The sequence below is a fragment of the Megascapheus bottae genome, chromosome X, assembly GCF_031878675.1.
Source record: "Megascapheus bottae isolate mThoBot1 chromosome X, mThoBot2.hap1, whole genome shotgun sequence".
Taxonomy (NCBI): domain Eukaryota; kingdom Metazoa; phylum Chordata; class Mammalia; order Rodentia; family Geomyidae; genus Megascapheus; species Megascapheus bottae.
The window spans coordinates 58,919,928-58,941,755 of NC_143547.1; the positions used below are offsets into that span (position 1 = coordinate 58,919,928).

Below are 21,828 nucleotides of genomic sequence, written 5' to 3' on the forward strand. Positions count from 1 at the left end.
TAATTTTAAATAGTTGTTAAGTAAATGTTTTAGTTCTATCTTATAAAATCTTATTCTGCTATTACATTTTATTTGGACATACATTTTGAAGAGTTATATGAGAAAAAGCCATGCCAAATAGGGAAACCATTGCTTTTGCCCCATTCTGCTTGCTGTGATTAATCCCTTTGAAATACCTGGATTATTCACTTCTCACATTGTCCTTAGCATTTTTGAAAAATCCTCAATCTTTCATGTCAGTCTTGTGAATTATTTTTCTAGTTTACTCAAGTTGTGTAAAAATATTATCCTGGAAAGAGATCAAGAATAAAGATTACACCAAGGACTGTGGATGTTGACTGATATACTTAATTAGAATTATATGAGTGAAATGGATTTATGATAAGTTACAAAAATATTTATATGTCTTATTTTCATATGATATTTAAAATTATACCACCAAATTATCATTTTATTTTCAAAGTTAAGCCACTTGTCCACATTAGACTCATTTAAACACACTATAAATTAAACCAGTTCAATAATTAAGGAAAATGTTGCAAAAGCTTCAAGTTACTTATGCATTGAAATTATTCTGATGAGCCATTTGAATAACTGAATGTGGTGCTGGACACACATTCTAAGTTTTTCATAGCAGGTTGTTCTGTAGTTTAATTGAGCCCAGAAATTTGAGGGCACTGTAGACAAAGACCAAGATCCTGTAAAAAAGAAATCCAGAACTAAACAATAACTATTTGAACATCATTTTTGTGATCCAAACATCCCAGAATTGCATTTATTCAAAGGTTATGTCAGATTCCTTTCAACTTTCAAAGGAATTTCCCATAAAATACAAAACCTGCATGCGATTTTGTATTTCTTTAAAAAGTTTGGAGGTGCCTATTTTACTTTTGGATTTGCTTTTTCTGTGAAGATTTTTATCTAAGTAGAGCTACTTCCTTTTCAATAACAATGTATTGTGGAAAGGTTGCAATACAAATAGCACAGGTACCACTGGAGCTTGTTGAAATATTCAATTCTATGGTTTAAAAAACAAATTATAGTATATTTTCAAATTGAAATATTGTGTAATATATAAGGGTAAGATAAAAATACAGTGGTAGTTACAACTGTCCTAGTAACATTCTTACTTTGCTGATGCTTGCATTGTTTTTATAAAATCATACATAACAACACTCATTTTATTTTATTTGCCACTTCATTGTTTAATTGTAATACAAATTACTCTCTTATATAAACATAAATCTTTAAATGTTGACAATGCCATTCGTTTCAAATTTTGTACAGTTTTTACAGGCCAGCAATGTCTATCTATACCAGAGCTCACAGTCATGGGGCCTTGTGGGTAGATTCTACACCTCGTAGATCTCAGATCTCTCTGGCCTGTCATAAGTCGACTCCACATTCATCAGCATCAAATCTCATGTGGCATCACTCTGTTTGTACTATACCATCTTCCAATCTATTTGTAGAATTCTCCCCAAATCCAAATCTACAATAACCAAGGAAAACCCAAACTATATGGGCTCTCAACTGATACCTACTGCAGAGTTTTCTTGGACTCGGTGTTTTCTGCTCTCTATGACTTTTGTGAGACTAGATTCATATTTTTTAATAACATAAGATTTGTCTCTCACCACCTTCCCTGCAATTACACTATCTTTATCCCCTAGGGGACTGGTGGATTTGTTTGTTTGTTTTCCCCTTTTAAGAATATAACCTGGGACCAGGAGTGTAGATTAGTGGCAGTGTGTTGGCTAGCATGCAGGAGCCATGGGTTTGATTTCTCCGTACCACATACTAAGAAAAATCCAGAAATGGTACTGTGGCTCAAGTGGCAGAGTGCTAGCCTTGAGCAAAAAGTGGACAAGCACAGTGCCCAGGCCTAAGTTCAAGCACCATGACTGGCAAAATATAAATAAATAACCTACACTGTGCACATGAGGAGAAAAGCTCCTCTGTAACTACAAGAGAATATACAGAAGTATGAAATGCAGACTTTTACCTAAGATGAATTTGTAAAACTTTTGAAATATTTCCAAGTATATGTTATCAGGTATACTTCATTCTAGAGCATGCTCTAAACTGAAATAAATGCAGGATTTGTTCTTTTTTATATTTATTTTTTATTGTAATTAATAAAAGGGTTACATGATATTTGCCAGATAGAAGGTGCATTAATTCACATATATTGATACCCTTTCGCATGGCTTGATCCCCATTACCCTCCCCTCTACCCCCCCCCCCCCCGTCTTGGTTTTCCCCCCTTCCCTATCCAATTTCAAATAACCAAATACAAATAAATCCAAGTTTCCCGTGCGGTGCCTCACCTGGCCGGCGCCTAGCAGCCGATTTACAACTGGTGCGGACCAGGGGAATCCGACTGTTTAATTAAAACAAAGCATCGCAAAGTCCCGCGGCGGGTGTTGACGTGATGTGATTTCTGCCCAGTGCTCTGAATGTCAAAGTGAAGAACACTCATTTTAAAAGAATTTTTTGATTCATTGTAAACCTGTGCATGCATTATCTCATGTTAACAATAGAGTGTTTTTAATCTTAAACAGTGTTAAAGCCAGTAATTCCAAGGAGACAAAATCTTGAGTAAGTTTGTTATGTAATCCCTTTGCTCAGGATTGAGTAAATGATGCTAAAAATACAATTCTACAGGCAATAGACTTTTTCTGTTGTTTACTATGGTAGAGAATGTCTTCAGTGTTGATATTTCCTAGTATTGTATCTCTCATACAAAGGGCATAAACTGTTCAGTATAGGATTGAGAATTTTCTTAATTAGACATATACATATATTGACACTATTCTGTATTTGAATTTTAAGTGATAATCTGGTAACTTAACCTTTTTTCATATATTTTTATTGTAAGTAATAAGAAGGGTTACATTATATTCACCAGACAGAAGTTGTATTACTTCACAAACATTGATACCCATTCTCATGTCTTGGTCCCCATCATCCCCCCACCCTCGCCCTTCATCTTGTTTTCCCCCTTTCCTATCCTATTTCAAATAACCAAATAAACATATATATATATATATATATAATATATATCAGATAACAAGGTAAAATACTGTAATCGTCTGAGATAACCAAGGGACAGCAAAAGTGATGAAAGATAACATAGTACACTAAGGACAACAATCACTCATTATATGGCTTTTGTTTCTATATCCTAGAGGTCATGTCATCCTATATGGCCTTATGTATCTAGGTTTTGCTCTATCGTCAATCTCTGCTAGGAGAGCCCAAGGTTTCTACTGATTATGACAAATGAGGGAAACCATTGAGCCTATGTTCCTTTGAGTCTGGCTTACTTCACTTAATATGATTTTTTCTAAGTCTTTCCATTTCCTTACAATTTGGGGGGATGTCAGGGCAACTTGCCTTTTAAAACTGGTGAATGTCCTGCATTAACTCTAATTATAAAATGAAAATATCATCTGAGTTATTGCAATATGACCTAAATTTCATGTTGTTTTCATGTCACAAATAATATCCTAACATGATGCAGAAACATAATAGAACTTTTCATCAAAATGAATGATAAAATATACTTACTATATCTAGCTGAGACTACATAAAGAAAAACAAATTGGGGATAAAAAATGCTAATAAAGAAATATAACAACAAGTTGTTTAAGGGAAACCAAAACTCCCTGTTTTTTCAGAAGTTTGGGATATTAAAATTATTTGGAATATATCACAAAAAGCATATAAGGAAGGAGAAAGGAGAAGAGGGATGATTCTGACTCCTTGTATTTCAACACAATATTTCTTTTTGCCAGTTGGGTCTTGAACTCAGGGCCTGAGCACTTTCCTTGGGATTTCTTAAGCAAGTGCTCTACCACTTGAGCCACAGCACCACTTCTGCCTTTTTTTCTATGTATGTGGTACTGAGGAATCAGATGCGGATCTTCGTGCATGCTAGGCAAGCACTCTTCCACTAGGCCAAACTCCTACACAATATCTTTTTTTTTTTTGCCAGTCCTGGGCTTGAGCTCAGGGCCTGAGTACTGTCCTTGGACTTTCTCAAGGCTTGACTCTACCACTTGAACCTCAGCACCACTTCCAGCTTTTTTTTTTTCTATATGTGGTACCGAGGACTCGAACCCGGGTCTTCATGCATGCTAGGCAAGCACTTTAACCACTAGGCCAAACTCCCGGCCCCTCCTACACAATATCTTTAAATATAGCTCTGTTCTAGAAATTTATTAATTGCCAAATGATTTTGTGTATTTACAAACTTAACACAATATTTTAAAATCTAGTTCTGTTCTAGAAATTTATCAGTTGCCAAATGATTTTGTGTATTTACAAGGTAGAGTTATGAATTATTTTTTGCCAGTCCTGGGCCTTGAGCTCAGGGCCTGAGCACTGTCCTTAGGCTTTCTCAAGGCTAGAACTCTACCACCTGAGCTATAGTACTACTCCCGGCTTTTTTCTATGTATGTGGTAACAAGGAATCAAACTCAGGTCTTCGTGCATGCTTAGGCGAGCACTTTACCACTAGGCCAAACTCCCAGCCACTAGAGTTATTAATTTTTTAAACATTTTCCTGTAGGAAGTTTTGGTCATGTTAAATGGCATTTTCGTTGCCTGATAAGCTTATTAATTTGTGGTATGTATGTCAAAAATATATCCTTCCAGGAATTTTCAGCTATACAAAATAAGTTTCTTAGGTATACATTCTAATCAAGCTGTACTTTCAGTTGGGCAATTCCTATATCAGTTTGTAAATGTGAAATCTCATTTTCATATGGGGCGTATTCTGAAATGTATCAACATAAATTCTCAGAGATGGAATGTTTTCTCTTCCAAGTCTTCCACTTAATGTTTGGATGTGCTCTACTAAATCTGAATTTATAAAAACAATGTGTTTCTCTAGACAACTGGAATTGGTACTATGGCTTAATAAGTAGAGCTCTAGCCTTGAGGTAGGGACAGTGCTCAGGCCCTGAGTTCAAGCCCCAGGACTGACCAAATAAAATAAAGTTTATAGCGACTTTAGCTTTGCTACTAGGGGAAAACAAACAAACAAACAAAAAAACCCCAATGTGTATCTTTAACATATTGTACCAGCTTCTATAATTTTTTTTGTCAGTCATGGACTTGAACTCTGGGCCTGGGAGCTGTCCCTGAGTTCTTCAGCTCCAGGCTACCTCCCTACCCGTTGAGCCACAGCACCACTTTTGGTTTTCTAGTAGTTAACTGGAGGAAATAAGAGTCTCACTGACTTTAGTGCCTGGGCTGGCTTTGAAACTTGATCCTCAGATCCCAGCCTCCTGAGTAGCTAGGATTACAGGTATGAGCCACCTCTCCTAGCTTAGCTTCTATATCTTTTTTCACATCTTTATTAGTCATATGAAAGAAAATTATTATGCCTGCCTTCTATTAGGTTTGCTTTGATTTCCTTTAGACCCTGGGAATGTGGACTAGTTTTGTTTTCACTGCTGCCAGAGTTTAAACCTTCCAAGAGATTTTGGATTCAACAACTGAACACACTAAACAGCTAATGTATAACACACATTAAGACCTGTCAAAAACCCACAGAAACCTCGGAAATATTTTATTAGCTTCTATATCTTATTAGCACTTCCAAAGATTTGGGATTCACTACCTTCTGAAAGATGAAATATTTCCAGTATGATTGAATATTGTTGTTGATCTGAAAGTTGCCTTCCCATCATTTATTCCCATCTTGATCTTATCCTAAGAAAAAATGTTCAAATCTCCTCTCCCCATAATAGTTTGTCCCATGTTTAGGCATTTTCACATTAACTATTTTCTGGCCAAAAGTAGTTTTCTTCCTTAAACCTAAAATTTCAGAGTCTTTAATACGTCAAAAATTTTCATCTCCTTTTATCCAGATCAAATTTTAAATTTTCATCAATAATTCTGAAGACATAAGATTATCTATAAAATTGATTATCAAATAATTGCTTCTGAAACCCATACTTTAACAAAGTATAATGATTTTCAGAGACTGGTCACCAATTCTTTTATTTGTTCTTAACTATTGAAAGATATATATATATATATATATATATATTACTTCGTTGTATTAACTTTGACTATCGTGGTACCACTAAGTTTGTGTAGTTTTTGTATAGTATGTAAGTTATAGACACCATTATAAATTCTCTATATCATTTTTAGTAAGTACAGGTAACTTGTACCCTTTACCTTCTTTCTGCAGGAATTTCTAATATTTGACTTAAGACAAAATTACTATTGGTTTATTTCTCAAATGACTTAATAGTTCATTTAATGATTTTAACTAAAAACTGAGCATTTATTTAGCATGCTTGTTTGTGGCTGGTTTTCTAATAATTTCTTCTTTTGTTTCTTCCTTTCTACTTTCTTTTCTACCCCACCCTTCCTCTTCCCTTTTCTGCCTTTTTCTCCTCTTCGTTTCCTTTTTCACTGTTAGTGTTCTGTGGGCTGATACAGAGCACCATAACTATCGTGCCTGGTATGGACTTGTTGTCCGGGACGTATATTTTTGCGGTCCTGTTAGCATGCGTCGTCTTCCAGTCTGGCGCCCAGGAGAAAAACTACACTATCAGAGAAGAAATGCCAGAAAATGTCCTAATAGGCGACTTGTTGAAAGACCTCAATTTGTCCCTCATTCCTGACAAGTCCTTAACGTCTCCTATGCAATTCAAGCTTGTGTATAAGACCGGAGATGTGCCCCTGATTCGGATTGAAGAGGGTACTGGTGAGATGTTCACTACTGGCGCTCGCATCGATCGTGAGAAATTATGTGCTGGAATTATGTTGGATGCCCGTTGCTTTTACGAAGTGGAGGTTGCTGTTTTGCCGGATGAAATATTTAGACTGGTTAAGATACGCTTTCTGATAGAAGATATAAATGACAATGCGCCGTTATTCCCAACAACTGTTATCAACATATCAGTTCCAGAGAACTCAGCTATAAACTCTCGATATGCCCTCCCAGCGGCTGTTGATCCTGATGCAGGAATAAATGGGGTACAAAATTACCATCTAATTAAGGTGAGTGTTTAAAGACAGCTAAAAGGTATTTTATTTATTTATATATCTTCATTTTAATTAGTAAAGTAATATTAAATTGTAGCCAGTAAGCTTTTATGCTAAATATTTAAATATTTTAATTTCTTCCTATTCTTTGTAAACACATGTTCATATTCTTTAAAAAGTATATGTTCTACCCAAGAAGATATTGTTATTGAGATGAGCCATTTATGACTTGATTCAGATGTGACAAAATACAGAATAGGTGAAATATTTGACATTTCTTAAAATATGTGCAATGGGATTACAATTAGCTAAGTGAATGAGCACTTTCATAGCTATTTATAACTTTTAGACAAGTGTATAAAAGTCGTGGTTAGCTACAGAAATAAGAAAATATACTTTAATGATTGGGTAAGTTATATATAAAAGAGCAAAATACAAATTTCATTTTGATATAAACAAGGGGGTGGTTCCAACATTATGGTTAATGTGAAAAAGTACTAAGAGAACCCATAAGTGAGACTTTCTGATACATGTAATAAAAGATATGTTCTGAGAAGATGTATAATTTTGGAAAGGTGCTCAAATGATATATTTGTTTATAAATAAATTGGTGAGTACATATCACTTAAAGTGAATATAAGTGAGAAAGTATTCATGTGTTTGAGTATATCAAGTAACATAGAAAGTTAATTGTTAGATTGAATAAAATAGAAAGATTATTTCTGATAAGTATTTCATATGAGATTTCTATAACATCTTATCTCATAGAATGGAAAAAAAAACTATGCAAGAGGTAGAAATTTACAAGTCAGAATTTTGTGCCAAATTTCTTATACAGACTTCCCATATTTTTGCACTGTAATAGATTTAGACATGTTATATGGATGATTATATAATTATCCTAGGGGCAAATATTGGGAAGAATGTAAACTAAGTATTGACACAATACACCTGTATAAATGAATTTGCAGATACTGTAAAACATTTATCTTTTTTTAGATATATGAAACCTGTCAGGTTAAATTATGAATTGTGTTATAGGGTTGATACTTCCTCAAAGCAAGACTATCCAATAAAACCTGCCATGCTGCAGATTGCATATAACGGTATCCTCTAGACACATGTAGCTATCAAGTACTTGAAATATAACCAGTTTTACTATGGGACAGAATTCCTAACACTAATTCTACTAGCCACAACTACTTCACTGTTATTATATTGATTGTTTTTGGCTAAATAACACTACTAGGTAAAATTAAATTGGACTTTACTATTAAGTTACATAAATAAAATACGATCCTGTATTGGGTACATAGTCTCTCTGCCCAACATTCTGAAAATATGTTATTTTAAAATCAAGTGTGTTACTAAAGGAATAATTTTATAACTTCTCCCACAAGGAAAGCTTAATGGGCTCCCAAGAAAATTTAAATTTTCCTTTAAAACTGCTTAATAAATTTAAATAAAACAAATGGATCTTCTGGTATAATATCAGCATTATTGAAATGTGTTTTCATTTGATTTTTCTTAGAAAGATAGTCATTAAATAACCAAAAGGCTCACTAGCGTATTTTAGATAAGTTGTAAAATACAAGTGCTCTGAAATGTATTTCAGATTTAGAATGTGTGATAAGCCTAATGTAACTATATGTTGTATCTAAAGTACTGGACTATTTGTGTGACCTCATGGTTAAACAGTGTTTGGATTGCTTGTTAAAAATAATGAGAATAGAATGCAAAGAATAGCCCTAGGCATGCAGAGGGACATGGCATGTATGACATTAACAGAGTGCATGTTGACTTGCAAAAAGGCCCTGTCATGTATGCTTTGTGAAAAGGGGGTGATAATAGAAAAAGAAAGAAAGGAAACATGCTCTGATTCATCTATAAATTTTAGTAAATTTTAAAATTGAAAGTAAGTAGGCCAACCATAACTTTTTTTTCAATACTCTGTCTTGCAGAATAGGGTGGGAATTTAACTAATATTAATATGCTCTACTTTTTTGAGTAGACCATGATAGCAAAATCATAGTGTATTCTAACTAGCGTAGTATAAAATATACATGAAAAGTTTAAATAGCAAAGGGAAAGAAGGGAAAATATAGAGAAGAGCTCATGGAAAAATTAGGTCAAGTTTTGAATGGATAGGTCCTGCTATTGACAGTTTTATATTAACTAACAAGTCAAATTCAGTCTTGTAAAAAGTACTAATTGTATAAAATATGTAGTATGAAAGATCCTACAACATAAATGATACTAAGTTTTTAAATTTTTTTGGTCAACAGATATTAATTTAAAGTTACAATTCTTTAATGACTTTAGTTGTGATTTGGTAAAACAAAAATTATTATCATTATATAGGCTTTGTGTATGCTACCACTAGGCCAGTCTCCCTGTCCCTATCATTCTAGATTTAAGATATTTGGAAAATGAATTTTAGAGTAGTAATGTTTGCTCATTATGGTCATATGGCTGGTAAAGCAGAGAGTTTGGAATCAGATATGTTTATGATTCTTATCATTAACAGATTGACAGAAAGATGGAAATATAACCCTGAGCAAAGAGGTCAGAGCAAGTTCGTATAATATCAGAAGAATGAGAGGAATAAAGAGGAGAAAGTGTTCAATGAGAAAATGAAATTGTTACTAAGTACTTTTGCTTTGTAAAAATATCTAGGTGAAGTTGTTAAGGTTAATTTTAAGCTTTAAAAAGATGTCTGTTACACTCTAATGAAAGTAAATAAATCTATAATATTTTTTTAAACTCTAGACACGAAATAATTTATCTAGTCCAGATAAAACCATCAAAGGTATAACCCCTTCATATATTTTGTTTTGTGGGCCATGGGGCTTGAACTCGGCTTGGGCAATGTCCCTGAGGATACCACCATACCCCTAGGTCTGGGTGTTGTCCCTGAAACCTTTAGCACAAGGCTACCACCCTACCATTGAGCCAAGCCCACTTTCCATTTTCTAGAGGTTAATTGGAGATAAGAGTCTCAGGTCCTTTTGTGCCTGGGCTGGCTTTGTACCTTGATCTTCAAATCTGAGTCTCCTGAGTAGCTAGGATTACAGGCATGAGTCACCCTTGCTCAGCATCTTTAATCTTTTTTTTGAAGATTTTATTAACATTGATTTTTACATCATATTTCAAATGTCATGAGTTCAAATCCCAATACTGCCAAAGTTCAATTTATTTTCCACAATTATAATTATTTGATTTTATATTATGTAAAGACTATCATGTATACATTATCATTTTTTATCTGTGTATAAAAGCAAAAAGAAAGAGGACCATTAATTACTAATGATTATTAGGTCCCTGAAAGCTGAGATTATTACAAAAGTACACCTTCAATGGGGGAAAATTACAATATAAATTCATTGTCTTAATAAAAGTATCCTTATTAATTCTGTCAAGACTAATTAAAATGAAAAAGTGACACTAATAGATTAAGTTACTTTTGACTTCATTACAATGATCAAGAGTGCTAGTTAGTATTCACAGTCCAAAATGCCTTACATTAAATACACCTGTTATTCATAGACCCACAGCATTTTATATAGCTCAATTCTAGAATTTGTAAATAGATACTTAGAAGAACATATGTCTTTCTAGATATGATTTGTTTATTTGCATTATAATCCTATTCATTATGAACTATAAGAAACACTTAAATATTGTTATTGTTGGATGCAATTTTGGTCTATTATTCCATTGTTTACATCTAAGTAATTATCAGTTTGATGCTTAGTTTCATGACTTAAAGAAAATGAGAAACACTAAAGTAAAATGTTTTAGGGACAAACATACTTGATACAGAAATGTAATTCGAACATCAAGTGGGCAGATATGCTTGATTTTGTCCTTTCTTTCTTTCTTTTTTCTTTCTTTCTTTCTTTCTTTCTTTCTTTCTTTCTTTCTTTCTTTCTTTCTTTCTTTCTTCTCTGCTGGTGGTAGGGACTTAGGTTCTTGAATAGCTGCTTCATGCTTCATATTTTCCCTCAAGGATAGCACTTTCTTTTCAGCTATTTTTTTTTTGCAGGAGATTGTTTCACCAGTTTTTCTTCCTGGACTGGTTCGATACTGTCCTCTTTCCATAGCCTCCTGAGTAGCTATTATTAAATGCGTGAGACACCAGACTTGAGCTCTGCTTTAGTTTTTAAAATTTCTCATTGACATTGATGATCAAAGATGCTACACAACCCATTATAGGTCATTTGCTTGTATAAGTTGTTCTGTCTATACCACATTCTTTTCATTAACAATATTCTGTCCTGCAGAGGCACTGTCTTAGTGAACTAGTTTTAATATACATTAAAAATTTTAATAGAGAAGTGAAATTTTTTTTGTTTTTTTTGCATGAGTTTTTTTTTGCATTTTTTATTGTAATTAGTAAAAGGGTTACATGATATTTGCCAGATAGAAGGTGCATTAATTCACGTACATTGATACCCTTTCACATGTCTTGGTACCCATTTCCCTCCCCCCCACACCCCCCACCCATCTTGGTTTTCCCCCCTTCCCTATCAAATTTCAAATAACCAAATACAAATAAATTCAATATATCAGATAACAAAGTGAGATACTATAACAATATGAGATAACCAAGGGACAGCAAAGGAGATGAGAGACAACATAGTACATTAAGGACAATCATTCGCTATATGGCTTTTGTTTCGATATCCTGGAGGTCCTTTCAATTAGCTTCATACTATATGGCCTTATGTATCAAGATTTTGCTCTATTGCAGATCTCTGCTAGTAGAGCCCATGGTTTCTACTGATTATGACGAATGAGGGAAACCATTGAGCCTAAGTTCCTTTGAGTCTGGCTTACTTCACTTAATATGATTTTTTCTAAGTCTTTCCATTTCCTAACAAATGGGGCAATGTCATTCTTTCTGACAGCAGCATAGAATTCCATTGTGTACAAATACCACAACTTGTTGATCCACTCATCAACTGAGGGACATCTAGGTTGGTTCCATATCTTTGCTATGGTTAACAGTGCTGCAATGAACATTGTTGTGCTAGTGGATTTAGTATGCCCTAGTTTCTGGATGATTGGGTAAATGCCAAGTAGTGGAATTGCTGGGTCATAGGGGAGTTCTATGTTTAGCCTTTTGAGGCACTGCCACACTGCTTTCCATAGTGGTTGAATGAGTTTGCACTCCCACCAACAGTGTAGTAGTGATCCCTCCTGGCCACATCCCCTCCAGCGTCTGTTATTACTCGTTTTCCTGATCCTGGCCATTCTAACTGGAGTGAGGTGGAATCTTAGAGAAGTGAAATTTTTAATCAAAATGATAAAATAATATTTGAATATTATTTGTGAAATTATAAAATGCATATGAAAGATACTTCCTACTTAAATGCAAACCACTCAAGAAATGAATATTTTCCCTTTGCATTTATCAGTTTACAGTCATCTTCCAAAATCAATTGAGAAATTCTGAATAATTAATGTAGCAACATAATAGATCATATAAATTGCCTTCACTGTAATTTGAATTTCATTATATCTTTGCCAAATAGTCCTTTAGTCCCCACATAAAATTAGATGTTATCAGGGAAAAGCAAACAAGGAGTTAAATTCATTTAAACAACAGTGAGGTTAATTTTCTTAATTAAAATATCCTCTATTGATCATTTATTCACAAAATAATATCTTCACAAATCTTCCTGTATATTCGTATTTAAAAGTGTTTTATCAAGAATATGTTAAACATTCATTACAGACAACTAAGAAAACATATTTCAGTCATTAAAATAATATATAGACATTCATATACGATTAATTTTCTATGAACTGTAAGCAGTAAGTTTTGATGATCGGTTATAATCATCCTATTGCTCATTTTAAATAAACAAAGAATATTTTTGGTATTATATGTTAATTGTTATTCATAAGCATCTCTGCATTTGTACTAAGAAACTAGTATGAATTTATAGATTAGGAAAAGTCTTATTTGAACTAATAAATGTGAACTTTATATAAAACTTATTTTAAGTTGGGTATTACAAAGTGTTCTGTATTATCCAACTTAATTTATCTTGTCCTGAAGAACTCACTTAATGTGAGATTTTATGCATGCTCATGAAATTTTCTCACCCTTCTTATTTTATATTCAGAAGCCCATTATTTTAACCCCTCTAATAGGATGAAGTAAAACTAAATATAAAGCTGTTTTTTGTTTTTCATTTAGCACTAAAACCAAATATCTTGATCTAATTCCAACTATCTAAATTTAGCATATATTTATTTAACACATTTAATGAGTGCCCAATATATAAAATCTTGAGGGAAAAAATACTTTTGAAAAATAGTCACTGTCCCCAAGGAGCTTAATAATAGGCATTACAGTGAGTGCAATTTTAAAGTAATGATAACATGGAGAAAAAAATGTGGTATGTCTTGAATTGGTCATGCTGTCTTTAAAAAGAGAATTATTAATTCTTTATAGTAATAGGAAGGTTAAAATGAGTAAATCTAGCTTTTGTTTAACCAAGAACTTTCAGCAGTTTGTTATTATATTTTACCTCTAGATTATTTGCATTCATGGTAGTGATATTTCTGCCAAATTTTTTATGCAAAATTGTTTTGAGATCAGAAATAAGGAATTTTTGTTAATAATGGTAATTTCTGTACTGATGATGGTAATTACACAGGTCTCTATTGTCTTAGTTTTATTTTGTTAATTCTCAAACTTGATATTTCTGCCTCTAATTTATGTACTACCATAATGAAGAAAATTCAAATCATCTTTATCTAACAACCAGGAATATAATAAGAATTAATGGACTATGGAAAAGTCTATAAAATCATTTGAGTGCTTGAAGAGAAGTTTTTCTGTAAACAGTTTTTATACTCTATATTTTAAGGTTTTAGTTGTTCCCCAATTTTTCTAATCTATGATGCTTTTCACTCTTTAAAAAGGTTTTTTTATAACCTAAACTTAGTTTTTCATACATATTTTATATATGTGTACAGAGAGAAATATGACAGCATTATTACTCTCTCTCAATCAATGCCACTGGCTCCACACTTACTTCTGGAACTAGTTCAATTTGTTTTTTGGAAAGCCTCCCATTTACTTTCTTTAGCTTATCTCTTGAATCAAAATTTTCTTTCTCTTCATTTGTCTCTGCCTCCTCCTGGTCTTTCATATGACTGTGATGCTGCTAATATGACTAGTTTCTCATATGCTGTCTTTACCATCTGGAATTGCTTTATTTACATCTCATTCTTATGCCATCTAAAAATGATCGTCCCTCTCTTGTCTTTTTCATTTTTATGCTGAGAATGTGTGTCTGATCTCTTTTCTCAAGAGTCAGTCATGATTGTCTTCCTCGTGGCTTTTGTAGGAGAGATATGCAACAACATATTTGAGTTTTATCTTTAATCCTTGCAAATAATACAGATTCTAGATTGTCTTTGAGGAAAAGCTTACTACAACAACAAGTGTTTCATTTTCAATGGCATGTTTTTCTGTTTTTTTTTTTTTGAGAAACTCAAAATATACTCTGAGGACAAGAATTTATTTAGAAGCATACCTTTAAATAGTTAGCCTAGGGAAAGATAACACAATCAATAACCTGAACAATGAGGACAATGGAAGGAAGAAGGAAAAATTTGATGTCAGTAATGAAAATAAAAATGAATGGTTAGCAGAGGAACAAGTGAAGTTCTAAATAATCCAAGCATGCATTAATTTTAGATAAAACAATTTAATAGATTATTAATACATTGAAAAGAATAGATTGCTTTTAGTGGAACCTAATGGTTTCCTTTGTTGAATAATTACAATAAAGAGTATAAGAATGTATATAGGGGGCTAGGAATGAGACTTAGTACTAGAGTACATGGCTAGCATGAATGAAGCCTTGGGTTTGATACTTCACTGGAAACAGAAATCCAGAAAAGGCATTGTGGGTCAAGAAGTAGGAAGCTCAGGGACAGTGCCCAGGCCATAAGTTCAAGTTCCAGGACTGGCAAAAAAAATATGTATATAAAGATCACAAACCTGAGAAACAAAATCTCGTGTAGTTAAAACCTAATATTCCATTAACTCCCAGAAATTCAATGTATTTCTAAAACAAATAAATAAATAAATAGTTATGATGGTTGAACAGCGAATAAAATTAAATTCTGATGTTGATAATTTCATTTTCCTAGTGATCTCAGATATCCTTTTCCCACAAGAACATAAGAAATACATTTTGTTTATTTGAAATCAATATTTAAACCTTTTAATTTTACCAGAAAAATTATTCCAAATTACCATCTGTAAAGAGCCATGCCACCCATCCAGCAAATTATTCCTCTAGGCTGAAAAATCTATGAAGTTCTCAAATTGAGAAAGAATATATGTTATCAATTCTTCCCTTTTGTTAGCTATTGTACACACAGGGTTATACTTGGTAAAGTCATAACTCCCTTATCGCTTATGGGATATATGGTATTATGTTGGAACATTGTTGCCTGGATTTTATTTGAATTAAAAACAAGTTTCTCTGCAGATATTTAAAAATAGAATCCACTTCATTTTATATTAATTTTGAAATTTTATTAGTTTACATTAACTGTACAAAAAGATTATATTATGATATTTCCATATATGTATATGATGCGCCTTTTTCATATTACTACCTTATTATCTTAGTACTCTTTCTTTCTCATACCAGGATTTACACTCAGGGCCTTGTACTTTCTTGGCTTATTTGTTAATAACATTATTATCTATGCTATTTGAAGCTTAGATCTCCAGCCAAATTAAACATGGTATTGGATATTATTGGAAAAATATTTAAAAATTGATGCTGTTAGACCTTGGATTTGCTATTGAATTTGTTCTCTGCATATGCATCACTAAAGAAGCATTTATAAGTAACCTAAAGGGAAGATAAGCTTCAAAGATACTTAAGCATCTCTCCAAATTTAGAATTGGGTTATAGATTCAAGAGCTTTGTGTAATGTCTATAGCAGAGGTATAGTAACTTACTCTTCATGCAAATATTCTTCAAAAATGTTTGTAATAGAACTGTTTGTATTTCCCTACTTCAAGCTTAATTCAAAAATGATTTGATACTGTTGATGTCATGAAATTTCCATACAACTTGTATTCTTTGCTTTCCTTGATCACCATCACACAGTGTAATATTTTTGATATAATTGTTCTACAACATACATGTTTTTCCTTCATGGATTTGCCTGTAGTTTTACTCAAGAATTCAGAAGCTTAAGTACATACTTCCCTCTGAAGTATTTACCTTATCCTATTAGACCGAATCACTCTTCTAAATATCAAACGAAATTTCATCAAAAATTCTGAATCATTGAACTAAGTATGTTGCAAAGTTCTATTCTGTTCTTCAACTATAATAACAGTATTATTTTCACTTTAAAACTACCTTATTTATGGGAATAATTGATTAACTGAATTGGTAAATAAATTCTAAGTAGGTTTACTCTGAAACATGCCTTCAATTCATTGAAATACCTTGATTATTTTACCCTATTCAGTAATAAAAATAATTGGTTTCAAGTAAGTGTCTCATTAATAAATTTGTTAGTAATTTCTGAAGACATAAATAATTCTGAAGATAAAAAAAATCAAATTAAATATAAAATGTGCAAATTTCAGTTAGCTTGATTATCTAATGGTCAAATAGTTCAAATTATATTTTAGAGTAATGATGTTATCAAAGGCAATTTGCTAATTACTAGGTTTTAAAATTTTATAGTGTTTTTCTCCCAATTCTTGGCAGTTAGCTAAATCCCAAAGTTAATTTTTAAAAATGGCTTACCAAAAAATAAAATTTGGCATTTACTTAATGCTTGCCAGACTGTTTTCATTAGTAAGGCTTATTATATTATAAAACATAGTGTACAATATTGTCAATTTTGTGACAAAATGTTTCTTTGCTAAATTAGAATTTAGAAATCAAAAGAAATCTTGAAATCTACCACCCAAATATTGCTTTTTTGCATATAAATATTTTGTGCATGAAAGTAATTTGGCACAATTGCACATACTCATTTATTCAAAGCTAGTCAATATTTTGCTATTAATCAAAGTTAAGTGAATCATATCTTTTCCCATTTCATGTTATTTTCCATGTGGATATGTAATTAAAATATTATGAAGACACTTGATTTCAAAATGTAACACATTTTTCTTTTATAATTAAACTTAAATTTACCTTTGTTTCCCCATTTTAAACTAAGATCTATGGCTATACATGTACTGAATTTTTGTCTAATTTGATATTAAATCGATAATCTCTCAAGGTAAATCTTAAATGACACCTTCCAGAAAGGAGACCCAAATCAATGTAGTTAATTACATTTTTTGTAAACTTATTCCATTAAAGTATGTATTTTATAACCTATAGCTGTGTAGACCTGTCACATCTTTGATATTTCTGATAGCCTGTTAGTAAAATAAGGTACTAGCATTGCTATAATTGATGAAGAATGAACTAGATAAGCTTCCAGGTGGATTCCAAAATAGTGCTAATGTCATATTCTTATCTCTTTTGAATTCTGCACTATATTCTCTAATGCATGTCAAAAATTAAGATGTGTAGGGGCCGGGAGTTTGGCCTAGTAGTAGAGTGCTTGCCTGGCATGCACAAAGACCTGGGTTCGATTCCTCGGTACCACCTACATAAAAAAAATCTGCAAGTAGTGCTGTGACTCAAGTGGTAGAGCTCTAGCCTTGAGAAAGCCCAAGGACAGTACTTAGACCCTGAGTTCAAGCCCCAGGCTGGCAAAAATATTAAGATGTGTAATGAGTGGAGGGGCATTTTCTATATTTTGTCACATACTTTCTAAATTTTCAGTGTTTGCACTTCAGTAAATTAACAATGCACGATAGTATGGCCCTTACTTGTAAAGCCACTATGATTATCAAAACTTTTTCTCCCTTCCTTCCTTCCTTCCTTCCTTCCTTCCTTCCTTCCTTCCTTCCTTCCTTCCTTGCCTCCCTCCCTCCCTCCCTCCCTCCCTCCCTCCCTCCCTCCCTCCCTCCTTCCTTCCTTCCTTCCTTCCTTCCTTCCTTCCTTCCTTCCTTCCTTCCTTCCTTCCTCCTTCTCTTCCTTCTCCTTCTCCTCCTCCCCCTCCTCCGCCTCCTCCTTCTGCTTCTACTGCTTCTGCTGCTTCTGCTGCTTCTGCTGCTTCTGCTGCTTCTGCTTCTTCTGCTGCTTCTTGCTTCTTCTTGCTTCTTCCTTCTTTTGTCAGTCATGGGGCTTGAACTCTGGGCCTGGGTACTGGCCTGAGCTCTTCAGCTCAAGGATACTGCTCTACCAAGGTATGCCACACCACCACTCCTGTTTTCTGTGTTTACTTGGCAATAATAATCTCATGGACTATTGTGACTGGGCTAGCTATGAACCGCCTTCCTCAGATCTCAGCCTCCTGCATAGCTAGGATTACAGGCCAGAGCCATTGTCGCCTGGCTATCAAATTATTTTCACAGATATTTCTTTCACTTAATAAATATTAACAATCAGGGCCTGGAGTTTGGCCCAGTGGTTAAAGTGCTTGCCTAGAATGCACGAAGACCCGGGTTCGATTCCTTGGTACCACATACATAGAAAAAAGCCAGAAGTGGTGCTGAAGCTCAAGTGGTAGAGCTCTAGCCTTGAGAAAGTCCAAGGACAGTGCTCAGGCCCTGAGCTCAAGCCCAGGACTGGCAAAAAAAAAATTAACAATCAGAGATTTTACCATATAAATAAGTAGTGGGGTATTTATTTATAGGAAGCAATTAGAATAAGGTCATTTTATATTTGTACATTGTTTCCTATATTTGCAACATAATGTTGCTTTTAGGCAGGGCTCACTATATAGGCTAAACTGACATGGAACTGGTAATTTTCCTGTTTCACACTGCCATGAGTTTGGATTATAGTTGTGTGCCACCAAGCCCATCATATTTTCACTTGTTTCATATCTTATTGCTTTTAGTTTTGATTGGTCATGTCTTGGAATCTGAATCAAAGTTGATTTAAATAACTTAGAAGAAAAGTAAAGGTCAGCATGTGGAATCTAGATTTCTCCTCTGATGTGACCTATATATTAAGAGAAATAAATGAGAGAAACACAAGAATCACATATTTTTTTTCTCAGATGCTGAATGCAGCATAAAAATTAAGACATGAAATCAAAAGTGGGACCATTTGTAGGGAGGGCATCCAGGGGAAGGAGAAAGTGGGGCAAAGGAAGATGATACAATTGAAAAGGAGCAAAATATGTAGGATGAAACTGAAATGTCACAGCAAAACCTGTATGTATGATTAATAGATAAAAGTAACATTGAAATATGTATAATTTCCATAAAATTATTGAAATAAATAGCCGAATGGTTTTGTAAATAAAAGCATACTTAGGATACAGTAAGTCTTAATTTTCAGCTATTGTTTTTTTCATTAAAATGATTTCTTTAGCTCTGAATTAAGGCATTCTGATCATTTGATTAGACTCACATAGTTTTACATATGGGTTGATTTTTATCACATCAGAAGTTATAATGGAATGCACTCTTAAAGTTTTTAAACAATAACACCCTTGTACATGAATAAAAACAAATTTGCTGCTATTCTACCCTAGTGTACACATAATCTAAGTCAAAAGTGTCTCTTACAAATACTTGCAAACACTCTTACATACAAGTACAAATGTTTTCCTTTTAGGATTACAATTCACATTGTGTTCCTAACTTTCTCAACCTTAACATTATTGACATGAGCTGTCTTGTGCATGGTAAAAAGTTCATAGCACCTCTGGCCTCACTAATTATATTTCCCATTAATTTGAATTTCTGAAAAACTGATAGTTTATATTAACATCATATGGATAAAAGTTAAGATAATTCTGTCCTGAAGTTTGAGAGGAAATTTCATGTAAAGTCCTTACATAAACAACTTCTTATGATTGGGAAAATAGTGTTCAAAAGCTAAGGGCCCAAATCTGAAAGCATATTTTTAAAAAATTAAGAGCAGGAAATAGATCATAGAATAATTTAAATACAAATAATCTTACTGATTGCAAATGTCACCATATCAACTGGGTGGCACAAAACATTCATAGGAATTTAAATTTTTGATTTTGAAATTTCATTTTATTTTAAATTAAAAATTTGTCTTTGTTTATTCTTAACAGTCCTTGGAGTTGAAATTTAAGTTGAACTTCACAACTGCTAGAAAGTCATGCTACCACTTAAGCTATACTCTACCTATTTTTTATATTAGTTTTGATGTATATAGGCTTGCATCTTTATGTAGGCTGGCCTCAGCATATGATCCTGCAGTTATGGGCTCTCATGTAGCTGGGGCCATATGAATATGCATCCACACCCAATCTGTGTTTTTCAGAGGAAATCTCATTAATATTTGCCCAGGCTGCCTAAAATTCTTATTTCTCTGATCTCTACCACCTTAGTACCTGGGCATGCATTCTTTCATTCATATATATTATACTTGCCAACGTGTAATACATCTGTGAATAATCTGTACTTACTAATACATCTGTGAATACATGTTCATGATAGTAACATGTCCATTTTTAAATTTCTTGAAGTTAAGAATGTCTAGGAAATGTGTAAATAATATGATAAAAAGAGCTGATTATCAACAATTAGAAATGGTATTTCATTTGTTTAGCATGTCTTTTCCATTAAAAACAGTGATTAAAAATACATGCTGGGCTGAGAATTAGTGGTTCATGCCTGTAATCTTACCTACTCAAGAGGCTGAGATATGAGGAATGTAGTTCAAAGCCAGACCAGGCACAAAAGACCAGTTAACCATCAGAAAACTGGAAGTGTCACTGTGGCTTAGTGGTAGAGTACTAACCTTGAGCTGAAGAGCTCAAGGACAGTGCCTAGGCCCAGAGTTCAAGCTCCACTGCCGACCAAAAAAACAAAAACAAAAAAAGAAAAACAAAACAAACTACATGCTGGAAAACATTCTCTTTAAGGGAAATATTTTTATTTATTTATTTAATATTATTTATTTATTTATTTTTGTGTCAGTCCTGGGTCTTGAATTCAGGGCCTGACACTCTCCTTGGGCTTTTTCCTCAAAGGTAGCACTCTGCCACTTTGAGCCACAGCACCACTTTTTCTATGTGTGTGGTACCTAGGAATCGAACCTGGGTCTTTGTGCATGCTAGGCAAGCATTCTACCACTAGGCCAAACTCCCAGCCCAAGGGAAATACTTTTAAATAAAATGTGAAGGATATTTTTTCAAGTCTGATTTATATATTATAAATATAAGTAATATTGAAAACTTTCTGTGTGATAAGGTATGCATAATTTTTGTCCATTTTAGGAATCGAAGAGCCAGAGAGGAAATGGAAAGCAAGCAATCAAATAGAACAAATCAGAAGGAAAGCAGAGCTGCTATATATAATAGTAAAAATGAAGGGTTTCTGTATAGGAGATTTGTTGAATGAATCAAATTACATTTTATTTTAATTTCAATATGTCATATTCACTCGTTAATTTAATACTTGTCTTTTTGGAAATTTTCTTCTATCTTTATAAAACTAAATGAAGAATAGTTTTTTAAACATTGAAACATGGTGAATTAATTTTGCACATGTTAAACTAGTCTTCTGAATATGACAACCTTGAAATCATTCACTTATTTCTTTATTTTTAGTATTTATAATTACAAATTTTTAATACTTCGAAATTATAACACTGAGTCTATAGAAGTTTGTTTATTCTTCCAGATGGAGTAAGCCCAATAATGACAGTGACATACAGCTGCACAAAGCTAAAAATATTTGGCATAAATTAAAAAATA

The 21,828-nt window shown here is 33.2% G+C and overlaps 1 protein-coding gene across 1 annotated transcript in view; it reads left to right on the forward strand.

Moving 5' to 3' along the window:
• Window positions 1–6,489: 6,489 nt before the first annotated feature.
• The window catches only part of Pcdh11x (protocadherin 11 X-linked), a 571,726-nt gene continuing 556,387 nt past the window's right edge, over window positions 6,490–21,828 (forward strand). The window contains exon 1 of the mRNA XM_090325895.1: window positions 6,490–7,029. Within this exon, the coding sequence (XP_090182021.1) occupies window positions 6,490–7,029 (540 nt within the window). The remainder of the gene's footprint in view (window positions 7,030–21,828) is intronic.